At 41.6% G+C, this 18491-nt stretch overlaps 1 protein-coding gene across 1 annotated transcript in view; it reads left to right on the top strand.

Moving 5' to 3' along the window:
* Nucleotides 1–18491, top strand: part of STAC (SH3 and cysteine rich domain) — a 152016-nt gene that overhangs the window by 118056 nt on the left and 15469 nt on the right. Inside the window, exon 9 of the mRNA XM_059387945.1 lies at nucleotides 12880–12931. Coding sequence (XP_059243928.1) covers nucleotides 12880–12931 — 52 coding nt within the window. The remainder of the gene's footprint in view (nucleotides 1–12879; nucleotides 12932–18491) is intronic.

The following is an 18491-nucleotide window of genomic DNA, read 5'->3' as shown; positions in this document are numbered from 1 at the left end:
GAACAGAGAGATAAAACTATTGAAATGCCAGAGCATTAGGGATTTAGCCTCCATTTTGAGGTGGACTCCACTTGTCTGTCATGGAGGTCAGGCCACCAGTTGCTATTCACTCCCTTAACATGGCTTCTGGAAGGTGTCGTCTCTCCACCCTGGAGCTCTTTGGACTTCTCCTTCTCAGACTGTACCATTTCCCAGGCATGATCCCTGTCCTGCTTGCCTGAGCTGGTGTCCCATTTCTTTCACTTTACACAAAGCCCCATAAAAGGAAAGAGCTACCAAAAAGTCTCCAGCTAGCCCCCCTTTCCCAGGTTCCATGTGCCATGAGGTCAAGCCCAGCAGTCTGGCTGTCCTTCATCCAATAAGACTCCATAGCCGCTGTGTGTATCCTGCCAGAGTCTGGCTCATACCCAAGGTCAGCTTGGTTTCAGTATTCATTTGCCATCTTCTTCCAAGTGATTCTTGGGCCTTTCCAGAGCAGAGTTCAGGGCCTGAATCCTGGCGCCTGGGATCTGTTCAGACAAGGAGGCTCTTGTAATCTGAGTTGTCTCCATCGTTGAGCTGGACTCTCCATGCTGAACTATAAACAGACCCAATAGTCTGGCATCCGTGCAGCAGGAGGTGAAGGCATTTACAAAGTGAAGCTCTGTTCTCTCAGAGATAGAACCAGCCCTAGAGTCAGAGCCTGCCTGGGAGTCATGGCTGGAGGGCTGCATGTCCAAAAAAATGTGGACAGAATTGTGTCCTTCCTGAGACCATCATTTGGATATCTAGACTTTAAACTGGAACAACTTCCCTGTGTGGCAGTCCCACCATTTTATACCGGAAGATTGTTCTGAAGTCAGCAGATGAAAGGAACAATTCCAAAGAATGATAGGATATTATTAGGGTACTAAGGAATGATGTCTAGCTGCCTGGTGTGGTGGTCATAAATTTTTGTGCTTATTTTAGACAGTTGCAGGTCATTAAAAGTCAAGTTGTCTGGTCACGAATCAAACATTTACAGTCTGCTCTGAGGCAAACAGGACTATTCATTCCCAGGAGTGAAATGCCTGCATTACATAGACTGCAAAATTGGAGTGATAAATCATAGTTTTTCCTTTTTTTTTTCTTTTTTCCTTTTTTTCTCTTTTTCTCTTTTTCTTTTTTTCTTTTTTCCAAGAGATTATATGTTCCCAGTTTAAAAGCCAGGCACTTGATTTAAAATGTGTAAAGCAATTCTTTGGGGATTTGATACAGTTCCTTGAATGAACTGATGCTTTGTGAATTATCCTTTCCTCCTCATACCATAAGGTAGAAAAAAATTCCTTTTAACAAAATATCATTCTTATCCACCTACATTCTTATCCAGGGGAGCACACGGGTATTGTCCTCAGAGCAGAGGACAAATGAGGTGAGGGCACAGGGAATGTTTGGAGTGTAAGCTTGAGGGCAAAGATGTCCCAATCGGTGAAGCCAACAGCTGTAACTCAGAGCGGCTGAATCATTGCTTCAGCAAACATCAATTATGTATCTGCTCAGGAGCAAGGAAAGCTTTTCAGCCAATAGCTAACAGTCCAGACCTGTCTACTGACCTCCACAGAGCTCAACTCAGGTTTCGCTTCCTCGATGCACCCTTTCCTGATACCCCCAATCTGGGTGCAAGTCCTCTGTTATCTCCTTTCATGACACCATATTTCTTTTCTTTAAAGCACTTACCTCAACTTGTGTTTATATATTTCTGGAATTATTTGGTGAACCTCCATTTCTCCTATAAAATCCATGAGAACAAATCTGTCATTGCTAGCCTGTCTAGCATAGGACAGTTCTTGAAACACAATGATGCTCAATGAATAGGTGATGAGGAAATGGAGAGTATCGTGGAGATGAAGTGAACTAATGTTGTGCCTGCCGTGCACAATGTGGGAATGTCAAGTACATGATAATATCCCGGGAATGATAAAAGGGGAAGCAAACGAAGCTCAGAGGGCTTAGCCCAGACCTCTTTCCTGGAGGAGATGGGCCTTAATCCCATGATGAATATCATTTGTCAAGAAGAAAAAGTAGAAAAGGAGATCAAAGGGTTTCCGATGGTTGGGAAGAAGCCCTGGTAAGCCCTTACTGAGCACTCACGGTTGAGAGGTGGAAGAGTAGGCCTCAGAAAGGAACCTCTGGAGCACTGCCCCCTCAGTCTTAGGGCAGTGAGTCTGCCTCTTAGAAGTCCCACGGTCCTATCATTGGTCTCCAAATGCTGTCTATAGACAGAGGCTTTCATGAAATCATCCACTACCTCCCCAGGTTGCTGGAGCTCTCATGATAGTAGCTCTGTCCATCCAGCATGAGCTTGAGAACCAGACAGAGCAAGGCGGCAGGGGGGAAAAGCACTGTTGGGGAGTCACAGAGACGGAGTCTGTTTTCCGGTGTGATCCTTCCCAGCTGCATCTATTTCAGCCAATGGTGCAATCTCTCAGGGGCCGGTGGGGGGAGGGGAGGAGAGTTTTCTCCTTCCTAGGGAGACTGAGTATTAAACCAGATGATGTAACTAAAAGGTGGAATATCTTGCCCAGTACAAAGCGAGGTGCACAGTGTATTTTAGACCCCTGCTTAATTTGCCTCTTTTCACAATATGTCTTATTTCCAAGTCCTCTGGATCCCATCAACACTACCCTAAGGATATAATAGTTGAAAAAAAACACAAAGTCTCTCTCTGGCCTTTGCGCATGTTCAGTAGGACTTCGTCTAATTTGTCCAGTCAAAAGGAGACTGTGAGACCCTTCCCCTCATCTTCTGAGTCCATGTTGCAGTTGCTGACTTACAGATACGATATTTTACCCCTGACATGAAAGACATGGTGCCAACATGCACAGGATCCCTGGACTATCACTGACCACTCAAGGTCTGATAACATCAAAGAGCACCCCATTCCTCCGTCTGAGTGTAATGAGCTTGTATAGTAGATAAACTTCTGAAATTACGGTCTTAAACAGCTTCCACCAATGACACTTACTATCAAATTTTTTAAGAGCTTTGTAAATTACACTTTAAGGATGGCCAGCTTAATACATGAGCCAAGCTTTTTGAAATGCTACTTGAAATACAAACCACTATCATCAGCACTGACACTGTTACAGTATATGCTACCTTGTGAGGGCATACAGTGTGTATCCTAGTGGGTGAGTATATGCATGTGAGACATTTAATATGCTCATACACGCCCACGTGCTCACAGTGAGATACACACACACATTCATATGCCCATGCACACTCAGATACATGTTCATTCACACACACATAGTTAGCAAGAGCTTGGTAGCACATGCTTAGCTTTTCTCCTTCCACATTTACAGTGTAACCAGTCCCATTATCCTTGCCAATTTGGGGTTTGAAATCTGCAAAATAGTCTTAGAACCATTGCTTATTATTCACACCAACACGCCTTTTAAAAATCACTAAGAATAGGGGCACCTTAGTGGCTTGGTGTGTTGAACGTCCTGCTCTTGTTTTCGACTCAGGTCATGATTTCAGGGTCATAGGATGGAACCCATGTAGGCTCTACACTCAGCACAATCTGCTTGTCCCTCTCCCTCCCCCTCTGCCCCTCTGCAACCCCACACAAACCTGTGTGTGCATGTACTTGCTCTCTCACTTTCTCTCTCAAATAAAGAAAATATCTTTTAGAAAGTAAAAATAAAAGTCAATAAGAGTAATTTTTATGGCTTTGCCATGCTGGTATATCTTGTAAATAAGCAGCAGATGTAAATAAATGCAAGTAAACACAAACCCCTAAAACACCTTAGGGGCTCTGAAATAGAGAATGGGGAGTAAATAAAAGACTGATGTGTTCAGATGCATATTCCAGTGACCATTTAATGCCTATTCCAAAGAATCCATCTTGCCTTCCCACATCTAAGTCATTTTCATTTTTATTAGTTCTCCCCAAACGAATTTATATGATAATGGCCATGTTTCATAAGGGGGAAAGAAAAAGGAAAAAAGAAAAAAGCTTAGGAGCCAGGAGAGGGAAAGAGGAAACTGCTTTTCCAATGTTATTAAATTCTAAGATACAGATTAATCTCCACTTCAGTGTGTGCCTGAACACCTAAACTAGGGGGCTTCAAAGAAAACTGTATTTTCTTTTATAATCCCAAATAAGGATTTAGGTTCTTGACTAGTCAGCCTCTTTCTTGGAAGCAGCAAGTCTCGGATTTTTCCGTGGTTGAGTCTGAATGAAACCAGGCAACCATTCGTCTCATTAGCTAATATTCACGAGAACCTCTGGAGATGGGATGGCCTGAATTCATCTCTTTCTGATTTTTTTCAAAGCAGCCCTTGAATTCGAGTTAAAACTGATTTTAACCCTTCTATGGCTGTTCTTACGATTTGTTTCATCTCTTCACTGCTCACCACGTGGTGAATGAGCATTGACTGGCTGCTGTGTGAAGTTTGCAGGCCCTGCCCTCGAAGAGCACAAGTGGTCCTCGGGCTGGAGGGATTGGCGTGCAGAAGAGTAGACAAGAAAGCATGCTCCAATGTGAGATCTTGTGAGAAAGAAGGCAATTCAGGACGCTGCCACACCACCTCCAGGCAACATCAAAGCAGCCACAGGAGGCCAGGGAAGGCTTTGCAAGGAGGCAGCATCATAACCAAGCCAAGTTTCCCAGCAAGAGGGGTCCAGGGTGCCTGTGCAGTTTGCTTAGTGAGCTGTCATTCTCTCTTTCCAGTAAGGAAAGGATAAGGAAGAATGGGTTCAATGGCAGAATATGAGGACAACTTTAAGAGGTAGGAGATGGGGGGCAAATGCCAACCCCATTACAAAGAGGTGTGCAAATTCATTGCATGGCTGGGAGCATATTTTCATGACTACATGCATTCCAGTCCCCATTCTGAAAAGACTGTCTTCAACTTCAGTAGAGTTTAATGAATGGACACCTAGCTGTTTTAGTTCATGTTCTATTGAGATAGTTTATGGTTCTTGACCTTTTGTGGTGGGTAAGTTGGGAGAACCAAAGCCAAGAATTGACAGGTAGAACGTAGAGGCTCAGGCTGGAAACCAAGGAGACATACTTCCAGTCCACTGGTCTTTTTCCTACCCCAAGCTTCTCATCTTGCATTGACTGTGTGGGCGTGTCCTCCAGTGAGGTTGATAATTTCTTCTAATCAGTAGACTGAGACAATGTATTAATTTATCCCATGCGGGTCATTCATAAGCCTTTCTTAGGAGCTTATTAAGATTGTTCAGCTTTGTTTTTAAGAACAGGAAGCTTGTGATCTATAGAATGTGTTCATGAAAATTCACTCCAGTTCATTAATAATTTTTTTTAATTAAGGTAAAATCATGAATCTATACAAATATAGAATGAATACATGTCAGAATTTTTATTTGACTCATTAATTAATGAGTGAACCAGTATAATGTCCCATCTGGTACAAAGGAAGAATTCAAACATCTCACATACGTAGGCGATCAGGAGCAATGACATGAATTTATGAATGCGTACCAAACGGGTCAGTCCTCAGGGGCAACAACTGATTACATCCCACCAGACATAGTTCACTTGCATTTCTAGGGACAAGAGGCCTTTGCATCATCAACGGTTTTCTACAAGTTGTAGAAAATATGTAAAACAGCCCAACAACAATGAAAGGGGGAGATGGCCGGAAAGGTGAGCTAGACACCCAGATCTGTAATATTTATGCCTGTTTCGAAGTCTTTCATAGTTTTCCCAACTTTCCCTTACTTCCCCTTGATTTCTTTTCACATATCTATGAGGTCATCCAAGCAATTCGTATTTGACAGCAGAGAAAACTATGGTTGGGTTTGTTAAAACACTTGTCACCAGCCCTAAGAACCTCTTGGAGAATATTATTAAAATAGAGATTCCTGGGCTCTGCCCAGGCCTAGGGGGTCAGATCCCATTTGGAGACCTGAACAGCTAAGCCTTCCCCTGGCTTCTGAGTATCATCAGACTTGAGAACTGCTGTGACATCCGAAGACCCTAAGTGGGCCAGTGACAGACCCAGGACTACATGGCAGGCTTCCTGCTCTTCAGTCATGCTCGATACTCAGGTCCACATCAGGGTTCTGGCCAGCTGCTTGTGTGGCTGTGTCCTTCACTCTGTAAGGCTTTCTAAATCCTTCACAATATGAGAAAAGGAGAGCCCTTGAGACAGAGTAAGACAGAATAAGCCTCCCTCGGTGTCTCGTTTCCATTCTCTAAGTACATTACCGCTTGGCAAATGCATCAACTTAATTAAAACTAAATGTAATTCTAATGCACCAATTTGATTTAAAAATAATCTTCACAGTCACCAGGACATCAAAATGCAATTAAGGCTATTTGAGGAAAGTCTCTGATGCATATTATGTTCCGAGGCTGCACCATGTCAGGAAACCCAGACCCTCCTGAATGCCGCTAATGTGCTCAGCAGCCATCCTCTCACTCAGATGCCTCTTCCAATTAGGTTCTGGAGAGCGTGATCCATGACAGTTCAGGAACATTTACCAAATCCATCCAAATGGCCCTTTAGCTGAATGCTTTTTCTCCTAGCTTCTCCCCAGACTTGGGGAAGCGCAGGCAGTCTCACGGATGTCAGATTTAAGACAAAATTAAACTGCAGATTCAGGAGTTCCTCGTTACCTACCAGTGTGCTCAGACTGTAAAAGGCTCTGGACCAGGACTATGGAAATTGAGAAGCAGGTCTAGCGAAAAATTAAGCAGTAGATCTGAAGTTAATGGAGCCATTTGGCTCCTTTTTATGTTCCCCTGAGCTGGTTTTTCCAGGACATCTCTTTTGGCTGAGTGACTCTGGTTGCTATAAGACTGACTTGGTTTTTGTTCATTTGTTTGGCTTTGGTTGGGTGGGTGGGTGTTGTTGTTGTTTGGTTTGTTGACTCTTTTGTTCCTAATGAATAGAAAAGGGTAAAAAATGCTAAAGGTAGCTGAAAAATACTTGGCAGAGTCAAATGGGAGTTCTGATGAGTTTCACAAGGCTTGGGTGGTATGAGAGGCAGCTGGATTTAGTTGTGTAGTCGTGGATTCAGATCCTGCCTTTAACTAGTGAACCTTCTTACCTTCTTACTTGTGTGCAGAAGGGTCTGGCTGTGCCCGCTTCATTCAATGAACCCACTGTCCCTCTCCAGCCCGTTTGGCTGTCCTCCTCCACTATTCCAACAGCTCCGTCGCAGCCAGCAGCTGGCTGGGGAATACTAGCTCCAGCTGCCAGCCCTTGCCACAGCTTTCCCGTCACTACCTTGGGTGGAGGGCAAGAGAGAGGGGCAGATGAGAGAGAAAAGCTTTTTCCAAAGCTCTGAATAACACTGAGGCCACTTAAGAGGCAAAAGATGATTTCATGAACCAACCATCATCCTTGCCAAAATCCTAAGAAAACACCCATTTGAAGGGTAATAATCACTAGATCTTCTCATTTCCTAGTGAAAAAAATTACACTTTCAGGAAAAAATTAGAACTTTTGAGCCCTTAAGGTCAGGGCTAAAGCGTTCCACATAGGCATTCTCATCCAACCCACACAGCAACTATGCAAAATAAGAAGAGTTTATTAAGTATTTATTATGTATAATATGTAGTTGTATAAACATCACTGATGAAGCTGAGTCTCAACAAAGCATGTATGTTGGGATTTTGGTGGGAGTAGGGGTGGGGAAGTCAATTCCACGCTTGCTTGTCCCCTCCACCCCTAGCATATTTCTTCTTGTTCAGCAAAGAGGCTTAATGTAAATTTCCAGCTTCCACGTCTTTCCCCTTTAAGAGTACCAGCACCTTAACTAAAGTAAAATCTCTTAACTACTTGGAATGAAAAAAAAAAAAAAAAAGAGTACCAGTATCTTGAGGGTAATAAATACGTCTTAACAACCATACCATCTGCTGTGGGCTTATCTAAACATGCTATACAAGTATTACCTCACCCAATCCTCAAAAATATTGATGAGACAGGTACTATTCTCTTCCTCACCTTACAGATAGGAAAACCAATGCTTCAAAGACTCTTCTCATCTTGTACACTCGACACATACCTAAACCTACCACAAGCATTCAAAAAATACCTGGATGTCCTATAATTTCCTTTGGCTCAATAGGCAAAGATGGAGAAATAAAGAAAGATAAATGTCTTTGGCATTCCAGAATATACAGTATAGCCAAAACATTGTGAAAAGAGACCAGAACATCCTTCCTTCTCTCTGTGCCTCCCAGCTGAGGGCCAGTCTGAGGTCTCAGGTTGTCTCAGTGGAGAAGGGACTTCTCAAATGCTGTGACCTCATCAGGGGTGTTAGCATCTAAACTCCTAGGAATCTGTGGTGCCAGTGCGGAATGGAGAGACTGGGCAGAGGTCCTCAGGACAACTCCCTTCCCACCTTCTAGAAGACCAAACCATGGCCATACACCTTGCAGAATAGTTCTCTGCAGCTGGTTGGGCTCAGTGGGCATTATCCATACAACTCTGTGGCGCCATGCCCTCTAAGTCATTAAAACCAGTCTCCCTTATGGTGAAAGAAAGAGGTTCCTCTGTCCACATGAAAAACTGAGAAATGAGGGAAGCAGAGGACTGCGGAAAATGAACCAGATAGCAGCCATCCTGTTCTCACACACAGACTCAAACACACACACTCATGGTCCCCTCACTGTTGAGCCGTGATTCTGCACTTAGCTGTTGTTACTCTGTTCCTACTCGTGATGGTAGCACAGAGTTCCCTCATCATGTCAAGACTTTCTGAAAATCATCCTCTGGATCCAAGACCTATGTTACTGAGCAAACCAAAAGAAAAGGCCAGCTGTGGTGTTCTGATCAGTCTATGCCAAAAGGGAAACTTATCCCTTTATCATTTACAAATTGCATTATATTGCATGTATGATTCTTGGGTACAGCAAAAGGCTTACCTGAACTTAGGATGCTCTGATTGAATTAAACAAAGGGAAACTTTTTTAAAATATTTGGGGACCTGACAAGTTCATCTCCAGGAATTTGGAAATAGAGCTAAATTATAAAATCTGCACATTATGGATTGGGAACATAAGGTCTCCTGGAAGAAAGAGAGTAAGTGTTAGGCCAGCACAGGACTTTGAAGTGTGAGAACCCAAAATGAGAAAGAATTGTTCCATGAAGAGGGGCCTGGTCGGCCATAGAAACCTGAAACATTTGGGGGAAGAGAGTCACTCATTGGCAGTGTCCATCCTAAGACCAGCCACAGGAAGGAGGATTTTTAGGCGTTGGGCTTCCATTCCTCCAGGAACCATGGACAGGCTCTCCCTATGTGGAGCAAGGGAGCAGAATGTTTGGACTTAATTCCTTGATGGCAGGATATCGTGCACCAAAACCACAGACAGGAGAAGAGAACAAAGCTGAGAACCGGTTGAGTGGAGGACTCACAGGTGATAAGGAGGGGTGGCCACATTGGGCCACCCAAGCTTGCAGCTGGGAATCTGCACACCCAGGCTATAGGGGCAGCTTATGTATGGCAAGCAGCCAGGGTTAGCTGGTTTCCCAGAATCCCTGTGGATTAACAAATCTGAATAAAATTTCACATGTTCCAGGGCATAAGGGCTGTCCCTAGTTATCTGGTACATGGCCCCAGGAGCAGACAGGGTTGGGGCATCATGGCCTGGACTGTGAGAGTCCAAAGGGAAGAGGTTGGGGTGTTGGCTTAACACGTTGCTTAAGGGAAACTGACTGGCCTCTAATGAGAGTCTCAAAACTAGGTCAAGACAAAACATATTGTTCATATTGTTTTATCTTGCTTGCCTCCTCAGATCCACAGGCCTGGATCCCATCTTGAAAAGGAGTCTAAGTCTGAGTGAAGGTGCAGTGGAATGAGTGCCAAGATTGGTGGGGGATGTGGGGTAGGGGCAAGGAGCAGGGCAAACCCCATGGGCCATGGGTTTGCTGACTGAGATGTCAGAGCATTGTTATCTTGGATTCAAGTGCTGCCTGGGGCAACTTCCTGCCTACAGTGAAAAAGAGACATTAGCTGTCTTCACCAGATGATTAGAGTAGTTGGCTAATATCAAGAGTCTACCCGTATGCTTTATATCTGCATCCTATCTATTCCCTTCATAGCCCTTATGACAATTTGCAATTATACATCCATCAATTAGAGATACAATCTTCCTGTTAGTATTTATAACCATATTCAATGTTCTATTTTCTGTGTGCTTATTTGTATCCATCTTTCTCACTAGAACATTAACTCCAGTGAGGACATTATTCTCCAAAGATTACCCAGAGTCAGTATTCTGGAATATTTGTTGAATGAGTGGGTAAACAAATAACAAAAAAGAAAAAATATATATTTGAACGTAACTCTCCTCCCTCACTAGGCAGTTTTCTGGTCCTGGCAGTGCTCTTTTATAGGATAAGACAATCCCCATCACTCTGTCAAGAGGATGTTTGGTATTGCTCATAAAATTATAGCTTGTGTTCCAGTGAGTGCCTTGTTCTAATATGTGGTTTAGTTACCATGGGTCGTATGCTCAGGGACAGCTCACCTATGGCCATGGTAAAGAGTGACTCCCTATCTAAATTGTAAAACCAGCAGTTAGATCCAGGCAGTATCCTTTCTCACCCTTAGGAAAAGGTGCCTCCACCCCCACCCTCACCTCCACCTTTTTTCCTTACTTCCTGTTTCTACCAAGCCATCAGTAAAGTCACTGGACTTGATGCTAACACATTGTTTCTTAGGTTATTAGGTTAAGTAAAATCTGCTGGAGTGAGAAAGATTTTTCTACATCAGCTTTCATCCTTGCTGCTTAATTAAATCCCTCACCTGGGAAAAGAGTGATTTTCAGCCATCTCGCTTTCTATGGCATCAGCACCGAACTGTGACTGTTGAAATACCAAAATGCCACTTGTGTTTAATGCTTCAGGTGTAACAAGCCTGTTCTATTTGGAGTCCCCTACGAAGATAGATATTAACTGAGAATTGAAAATGACAGCAGAGGAGATTGAATCAGAATACCAAATGAACCCCTGGATCTATTTCCTCTCCTGTTTCAATCCCTTGAAATGTCCAAAAATATATTTTAAAAAAAAAACCCTCCACAAACAATACTAGAAAACAAGAAATAATACTATCCAAGACCCCAACATTTTGAAAAGTTCCTGGCAAACTACAGCAACTAGAATTGAGGACAGTGAAGATGCCTGGAGACCAAAACATGCTCAGGAAAAAGTAACTTTTAGGTATAAGTAGGGGGACATTCAAGGAGACACTGAACTCCCAGCAAATTCATTGAAGAACATGAGGGTTTCGCCAATAGCTTGATTGCATTAATGACCCAAATTCTTCACCTTTTCCTATACTCCTATCCTTTGCCATGGGACCTTACAGTTCCTGTCATCACAGAGGTGGAGCTGCTGTCCCATCCCTTGAATCTAGACTGGTCTCATAACATGCTTTGCCCAATAAAACAAGGCAGAAATGGCAGTGTGTCAATTCCAACCCTGGCCTTGAAGGCCTTACGTGTTTTGTGTGTTTCCATTTGCTGCTCTTAAAATTCTGGCATTGGTATGAATGTGCAAATTAACCTTCTGGTGTATGGGAAACAGGAAATAGGGCCAAGTCTCCCCAGTCATTCCAGCCAACAGCCAGCCGACACTCAGGTATGGGAGTGAGCCATTGTTTTGTGGCTGTATGGTACACAGCATTATCACAGCAACATATAACTGACACAGACTCCCAGCTGTGTTCATGACACCACATTACTGGTTCTAATGGGCAATAGATAGCAATGGTATTTGACCCTATAATCAAAGGAACAGCTGTATTCAGAAGAAAAGGAACCTATGCCTGTGTGAGTGCAGAAGTCTAAGAAAGACAAAGAGCTATGTTTAGATAACTCTTGACCCCAGACCATCTAGAAAGCAAGGGGAGGGAAGGAAAAAGACAGGTGTACTTAACAGGAGAATAAACTGATCTTCCCCTCACAAAGGTTAAGAAAGCCCTCCTGTTTAAGCCATTGGGGTAGTGGTAGGAGACCCCACACTGCTTGCCTGCTACGTTTTCAAGCATCTGAAAATGATAGGCCCCAATTGAGACTCCCTGCTCTTTTAAGCAGAACTAGAAATTACCCCTTGCACTTGGGAGAGAGAGACAGTGCAGACTCAGAAGCATGTAATAGCAGAGAAGCTCACCCAGCTGCCCACACCCATCTACCTCTGTTTTCAGCCATTAATATAAAGAAACAACCAAGAAAAAAAGAGAAACAACCAAGAAACACAGATATTGAAGAAAATCCCTTGACATGAAGGTAAAGCAATAAAAGAGGAGGCCAACCAATTCTAGGGGAAAGAACTCAATAAAGGAAAGAAATACTGTTTTTAAAAACAGAATATAATATTCTTAGAAATATCTATTATAATATCACATCCATAACAGAAGTGGCAAATATGAATAGGAAACTTCCAGAAATAATAAAGAACCCTTCTCTATATGTAAAAATAAAGCTAATATTGAGGTACCTGGGTGACTCAATTGGTTAAGCACCTGATTCTTCGTTTTGACTCAGGTTATGATCTCATGGTGGTAGGATCCTGTCCCAAGTCAGGCTCTGTGCTCAAGCAGAAGTCTGCTTGAATTCTCTTTCTCCCTGTGTGTCTGCCTCTTCCCCTGCACTCTCTCCTTCTCCCTCCCTCTCAAAATAAAGAAATCCTTTTAAAAAATAAGGCTATATTATTTTTTCAAATACAACATGGAAATAGTATTTGTTTTGAATGTATAACAAAACTATTTTCTTGGGTGGGAAGAACTGAGAAAAAGTCATGTTTATTTTACTTCTATTTATTTTAGGATTATTTGTGTAAATGAAAGACTATTACTTGTGAATCTGAAGTGTCATCTTCTTTTTTTCCCCCCTCTCCTTCCCCAATCAACCCGTTCACGCTTCATTATAGGCCAGGAGACATGATTACTCTTCTAGAAGACACTAATGAAGACTGGTGGAAAGTAAGTATTCCTCTTTCTTAAAAAAAAGAAAAGAGGGGGAGGAGTCAAGATGGCGGAGAAGTAGCAAGCTGAGACTGCTTCAGCTAGCCGGAGATCAGCTAGATAGCTTATCTAAAGATTGAAACACCTGAAAATCCATCGGCAGATCGAAGAGAAGAAGAACAGCAATTCTGGAAACAGAAAAACAACCACTTTCTGAAAGGTGTTTTCTTTTTTTAAAAATTCTTTTCTTTTCTTTTCTTTTTTTTTCTTTTTTCTTTTTGTTTTTTTCTTTCTTCCTTTTTGAACCTCTTTTTATCCCCTTTATCCCCACTCACGATTTTGGATCTCTTCTAATTTGGTTAAAGCATATTTTCCTGGGGTTGTTGCCACCCTTTTAGTATTTTGCTTGCCCCTTCATTTACTCTTATCTGGACAAAATGACAAGACGTAAAAATTCAACACAAAAAAAAGAACAAGAGGCAGTACCGAAGGCTAGGGACCTAATCAATACAGACATTGGTAATATGTCAGATCTAGAGTTTAGAATGACAATTCTCAAGGTTCTAGCCGGGCTCGAAAAAGGCATGGAAGATATTAGAGAAACCCTCTCGAGAGATATAAAAGCCCTTTCTGGAGAAATAAAAGAACTAAAATCTAACCAAGTTGAAATCAAAAAAGCTATTAATGAGGTGCAATCAAAAATGGAGGCTCTCACTGCTAGGATAAATGAGGCAGAAGAAAGATTAGTGATATGGAACACCAAATGACAGAGAATAAAGAAGCTGAGCAAAAGAGGGACAAATAGCTACTGGACCACGAGGGGAGAATTCGAGAGATAAGTTACACCATAAGATGAAACAATATTAGAATAATTGGGATTCCAGAAGAAGAAGAAAGAGAGAGGGGAGCAGAAGGTATACTGGAGAGAATTATTGCGGAGAATTTCCCCAATATGGCAAAGGGAATGAGCATCAAAATTCAGGAGGTTCAGAGAACGCCCCTCAAAATCAATAAGAATAGGCCGACACCCCGTCACCTAATAGTAAAATTTACAAGTCTCAGTGACAAAGAGAAAATCCTGAAAGCAGCCCGGGAAAAGAAGTCTGTAACATACAATGGTAAAAATATTAGATTGGCAGCTGACTTATCCACAGAGACCTGGCAGGCCAGAAAGAGCTGGCATGATATTTTCAGAGCACTAAACGAGAAAAACATGCAGCCAAGAATACTATATCCAGCTAGGCTATCATTGAAAATAGAAGGAGAGATTAAAAGCTTCCAGGACAAACAACAACTGAAAGAATTTGCAAATACCAAACCAGCTCTACAGGAAATATTGAAAGGGGTCGTCTAAGCAAAGAGAGAGCCTACAAGTGGTACATCAGAAAGGAATAGAGACCATATACAGTAACAGTCACCTTACAGGCAATACAATGGCACTAAATTCATATCTCTCAATAGTTACCCTGAATGTGAATGGGCTAAATGCCCCTGTCAAAAGACACAGGGTATCAGAATGGGTAAAAAAACAAAACAAAACCCATCTATATGTTGCCTCCAAGAAACTCATTTTAAGCCCGAAGACACCTCCAGATTTAAAGTGAGGGGGTGGAAAAGAATTTACCATGCTAATGGACATTAGAAGAAAGCAGGAGTGGCAATCCTTATATCAGATCAATTAGATTTTAAGCCAAAGACTATAATAAGAGATGAGGAAGGACACTATATCATACTCAAAGGGTCTGTCCAACAAGAAGATTTAACAATTTTAAATATCTATGCCCCCAATGTGGGAGCAGCCAACTATATAAACCAATTAATAACAAAATCAAAGAAACACATCAACAATAATACAATAATAGTAGGGGACTTTAACACTCCCCTCACTGAAATGGACAGGTCATCCAAGCAAAAGATCAGCAAGGAAATAAAGGCCTTAAACGACACACTGGACCAAATGGACATCACAGATATATTCAGAATATTTCATCCCAAAGCAACAGAATACACATTCTTCTCTAGTGCACAAGGAACATTCTCCAGAATAGATCACATCCTCAGTCCTAAATCAGGACTCAACCGGTATCAAAAGATTGGGATCATTCCCTGCATATTTTCAGACCACAATGCTCTAAAGCTAGAACTCAACCACAAAAGGAAGTTTGGAAAGAACCCAAATACATGGAGACTAAACAGTATCCTTCTAAAGAATGAATGGGTCAACCGGGAAATTAAAGAAGAATTGAAAAAAATCATGGAAACAAATGATAATGAAAATACAACGGTTCAAAATCTGTGGGACACAACAAAGGCAGTCCTGAGAGGAAAATATATAGCGGTACAAGCCTTTCTCAAGAAACAAGAAAGGTCTCAGGTACACAACCTAACCCTACACCTAAAGGATCTGGAGAAAGAACAAGAAAGAAACCCTAAGCCCAGCAGGAGAAGAGAAATCATAAAGATCAGAGCAGAAATCAATGAAATAGAAACCAAAAAAACAACAGAACAAATCAACGAAACTAGGAGCTGGTTCTTTGAAAGAATTAATAAAATTGATAAACCCCTGGCCCGACTTATCAAAAAGAAAAAAGAAAGGACTCAAATAAATAAAATCATGAATGAAAGAGGAGAGATCACAACTAACACCAAAGAAATACAAACTATTATAAGAACATACTATGAGCAACTCTACGGCAATAAATTTGACAATCTGGAAGAAATGGATGCATTCCTAGAAGCATATAAACTACCACAACTGAACCAGGAAGAAATAGAAAGCCTGAACAGACCCATAACCAGTAAGGAGATTGAAACAGTCATTAAAAATCTCCAAACAAACAAAAGCCCAGGGCCAGACGGCTTTCTGGGGGAATTTTACCAAACATTTAAAGAAGAACTAATTCCTATTCTCCTGAAACTGTTCCAAAAAATAGAAATGGAAGGAAAACTTCCAAACTCATTTTATGAGGCCAGCATCACCTTGATCCCAAAACCAGACAAGGATCCCACCAAAAAAGAGAGCTATAGACCAATATCCTTGATGAACACAGATGCGAAAATACTCAACAAAATACTAGCCAATAGGATTCAACAGTACATTAAAAAGATTATTCACCATGACCAAGTGGGATTTATTCCAGGGCTGCAAGGTTGGTTCAACATCCGCAAATCAGTCAATGTGATACAACACATCAATAAAAGTAAGAACAAGAACCATATGATACTCTCAATAGATGCTGCAAAAGCATTTGACAAAGTACAGCATCCCTTCCTGATCAAAACTCTTCAAAGTGTAGGGATAGAGGGCACATACCTCAATATCATCAAAGCCATCTATGAAAAACCCACCGCAAATATCATTCTCAATGGAGAAAAACTGAAAGCTTTTCCGCTAAGGTCAGGAACACGGCAGGGATGTCCATTATCACCACTGCTATTCAACATCGTACTAGAGGTCCTAGCCTCAGCAATCAGACAACAAAAGGAAATTAAAGGCATCCAAATCGGCAAAGAAGAAGTCAAATTATCACTCTTCGCAGATGATATGATACTATATGTGGAAAACCCAAAAGACTCCACTCCAAAACTGCTAGAACTTGTACAGGAATTCAGTAAAGTGTCAGGATATAAAATCAATGCACAGAAATCAGTTGCATTTCTCTACACCAACAGCAAGACAGAAGAAAGAGATATTAAGGAGTCAATCCCATTTACAACTGCACTCAAAACCATAAGATACCTAGGAATAAACCTAACCAAAGAGACACAGAATCTATACTCAGAAAACTATAAAGTACTCATGAAAGAAATTGAGGAAGACACAAAGAAATGGAAAAATGTTCCATGCTCCTGGATTGGAAGAATAAATATTGTGAAAATGTCTATGCTACCTAAAGCAATCTACACATTTAATGCAATTCCTATCAAAGTACCATCCATCTTTTTCAAAGAAATGGAACAAATAATTCTAAAATTTATATGGAACCAGAAAAGATCTCGAATAGCCAAAGGGATATTGAAAAAGAAAGCCAACGTTGGTGGCATCACAATTCCGGACTTCAGGCTCTATTACAAAGCTGTCATCATCAAGACAGCATGGTACTGGCACAAAAACAGACACATAGATCAATGGAACAGAATAGAGAGCCCAGAAATAGACCCTCAAATCTATGGTCAACTAATTTTCGACAAAGCAGGAAAGAATGTCCAATGGAAAAAAGACAGCCTCTTCAATAAATGGTGCTGGGAAAATTGGACAGCCACATGCAGAAAAATGAAATCGGACCATTTCCTTACACCACACACAAAAATAGACTCAAAATGGATGAAGGACCTCAATGTGCGAAAGGAATCCATCAAAATCCTTGAGGAGAACACGGGCAGCAACCTCTTCGACCTCTGCTGCAGCAACATCTTCCTAGGAACAACGCAAAAGGCAAGGGAAGCAAGGGCAAAAATGAACTATTGGGATTTCATCAAGATCAAAAGCTTTTGCACAGCAAAGGAAACAGTTCACAAAATCAGAAGACAACTGACAGAATGGGAGAAGATATTTGCAAACGACATATCAGATAAAGGACTAGTGTCCAGAATCTATAAAGAACTTAGCAAACTCAACACCCAAAGAACAAATAATCCAATCAAGAAATGGGCAGAGGACATGAACAGACATTTCTGCAAAGAAGACATCCAGATGGCCAACAGACACATGAAAAAGTGCTCCATATCACTCGGCATCAGGGAAATACAAATCAAAACCACAATGAGATATCACCTCACACCAATCAGAATGGCTAAAATCAACAAGTCAGGAAATGACAGATGCTGGCGAGGATGCGGAGAAAGGGGAACCCTCCTACACTGTTGGTGGGAATGCAAGCTGGTGCAGCCACTCTGGAAAACAGCATGGAGGTTCCTCAAAATGTTGAAAATAGAACTGCCCTATGACCCAGCAATTGCACTATTGGGTTTTTACCCTAAAGATACAAATGTAGTGATCCAAAGGGACACATGCACCCGAATGTTTATAGCAGCAATGTCCACAATAGCCAAACTATGGAAAGAACCTAGATGTCCATCAACAGATGAATGGATCAAGAAGATGTGGTATATATACACAATGGAATACTATGCAGCCATCAAAAGAAATGAAATCTTGCCATTTGCAACAACATGGATGGAACTAGAGCGTATCATGCTTAGCGAAATAAGTCAAGCGGAGAAAGACAACTATCATATGATCTCCCTGATATGAGGAAGTGGTGATGCAACATGGGGGCTTAAGTGGGTAGGAGAAGAATCAATGAAACAAGATGGGATTGGGAGGGAGACAAACCATAAGTGACTCTTAATCTCACAAAACAAACTGAGGGTTGCTGGGGGGAAGGGGTTTGGGAGAACGGGGTGGTATTATGGACATTGGGGAGGGTATGTGCTTTGGTGAGTGCTGTGAAGTGTGTAAACCTGGTAATTCACAGACCTGTACCCCTGGGGATAAAAATATATGTTTATAAAAAATAAAAAATTAAAAAAAAAACCATAAGAAAAAAAAAGAAAAGAAAGAAAAAGAAAAAACAAA

Source organism: Mustela nigripes, chromosome 2 (assembly GCF_022355385.1).
Source record: "Mustela nigripes isolate SB6536 chromosome 2, MUSNIG.SB6536, whole genome shotgun sequence".
Taxonomy (NCBI): domain Eukaryota; kingdom Metazoa; phylum Chordata; class Mammalia; order Carnivora; family Mustelidae; genus Mustela; species Mustela nigripes.
The sequence above is the reverse complement of the archived record's forward strand: the minus strand, read 5'-3'. Positions and strand labels throughout refer to the sequence as shown.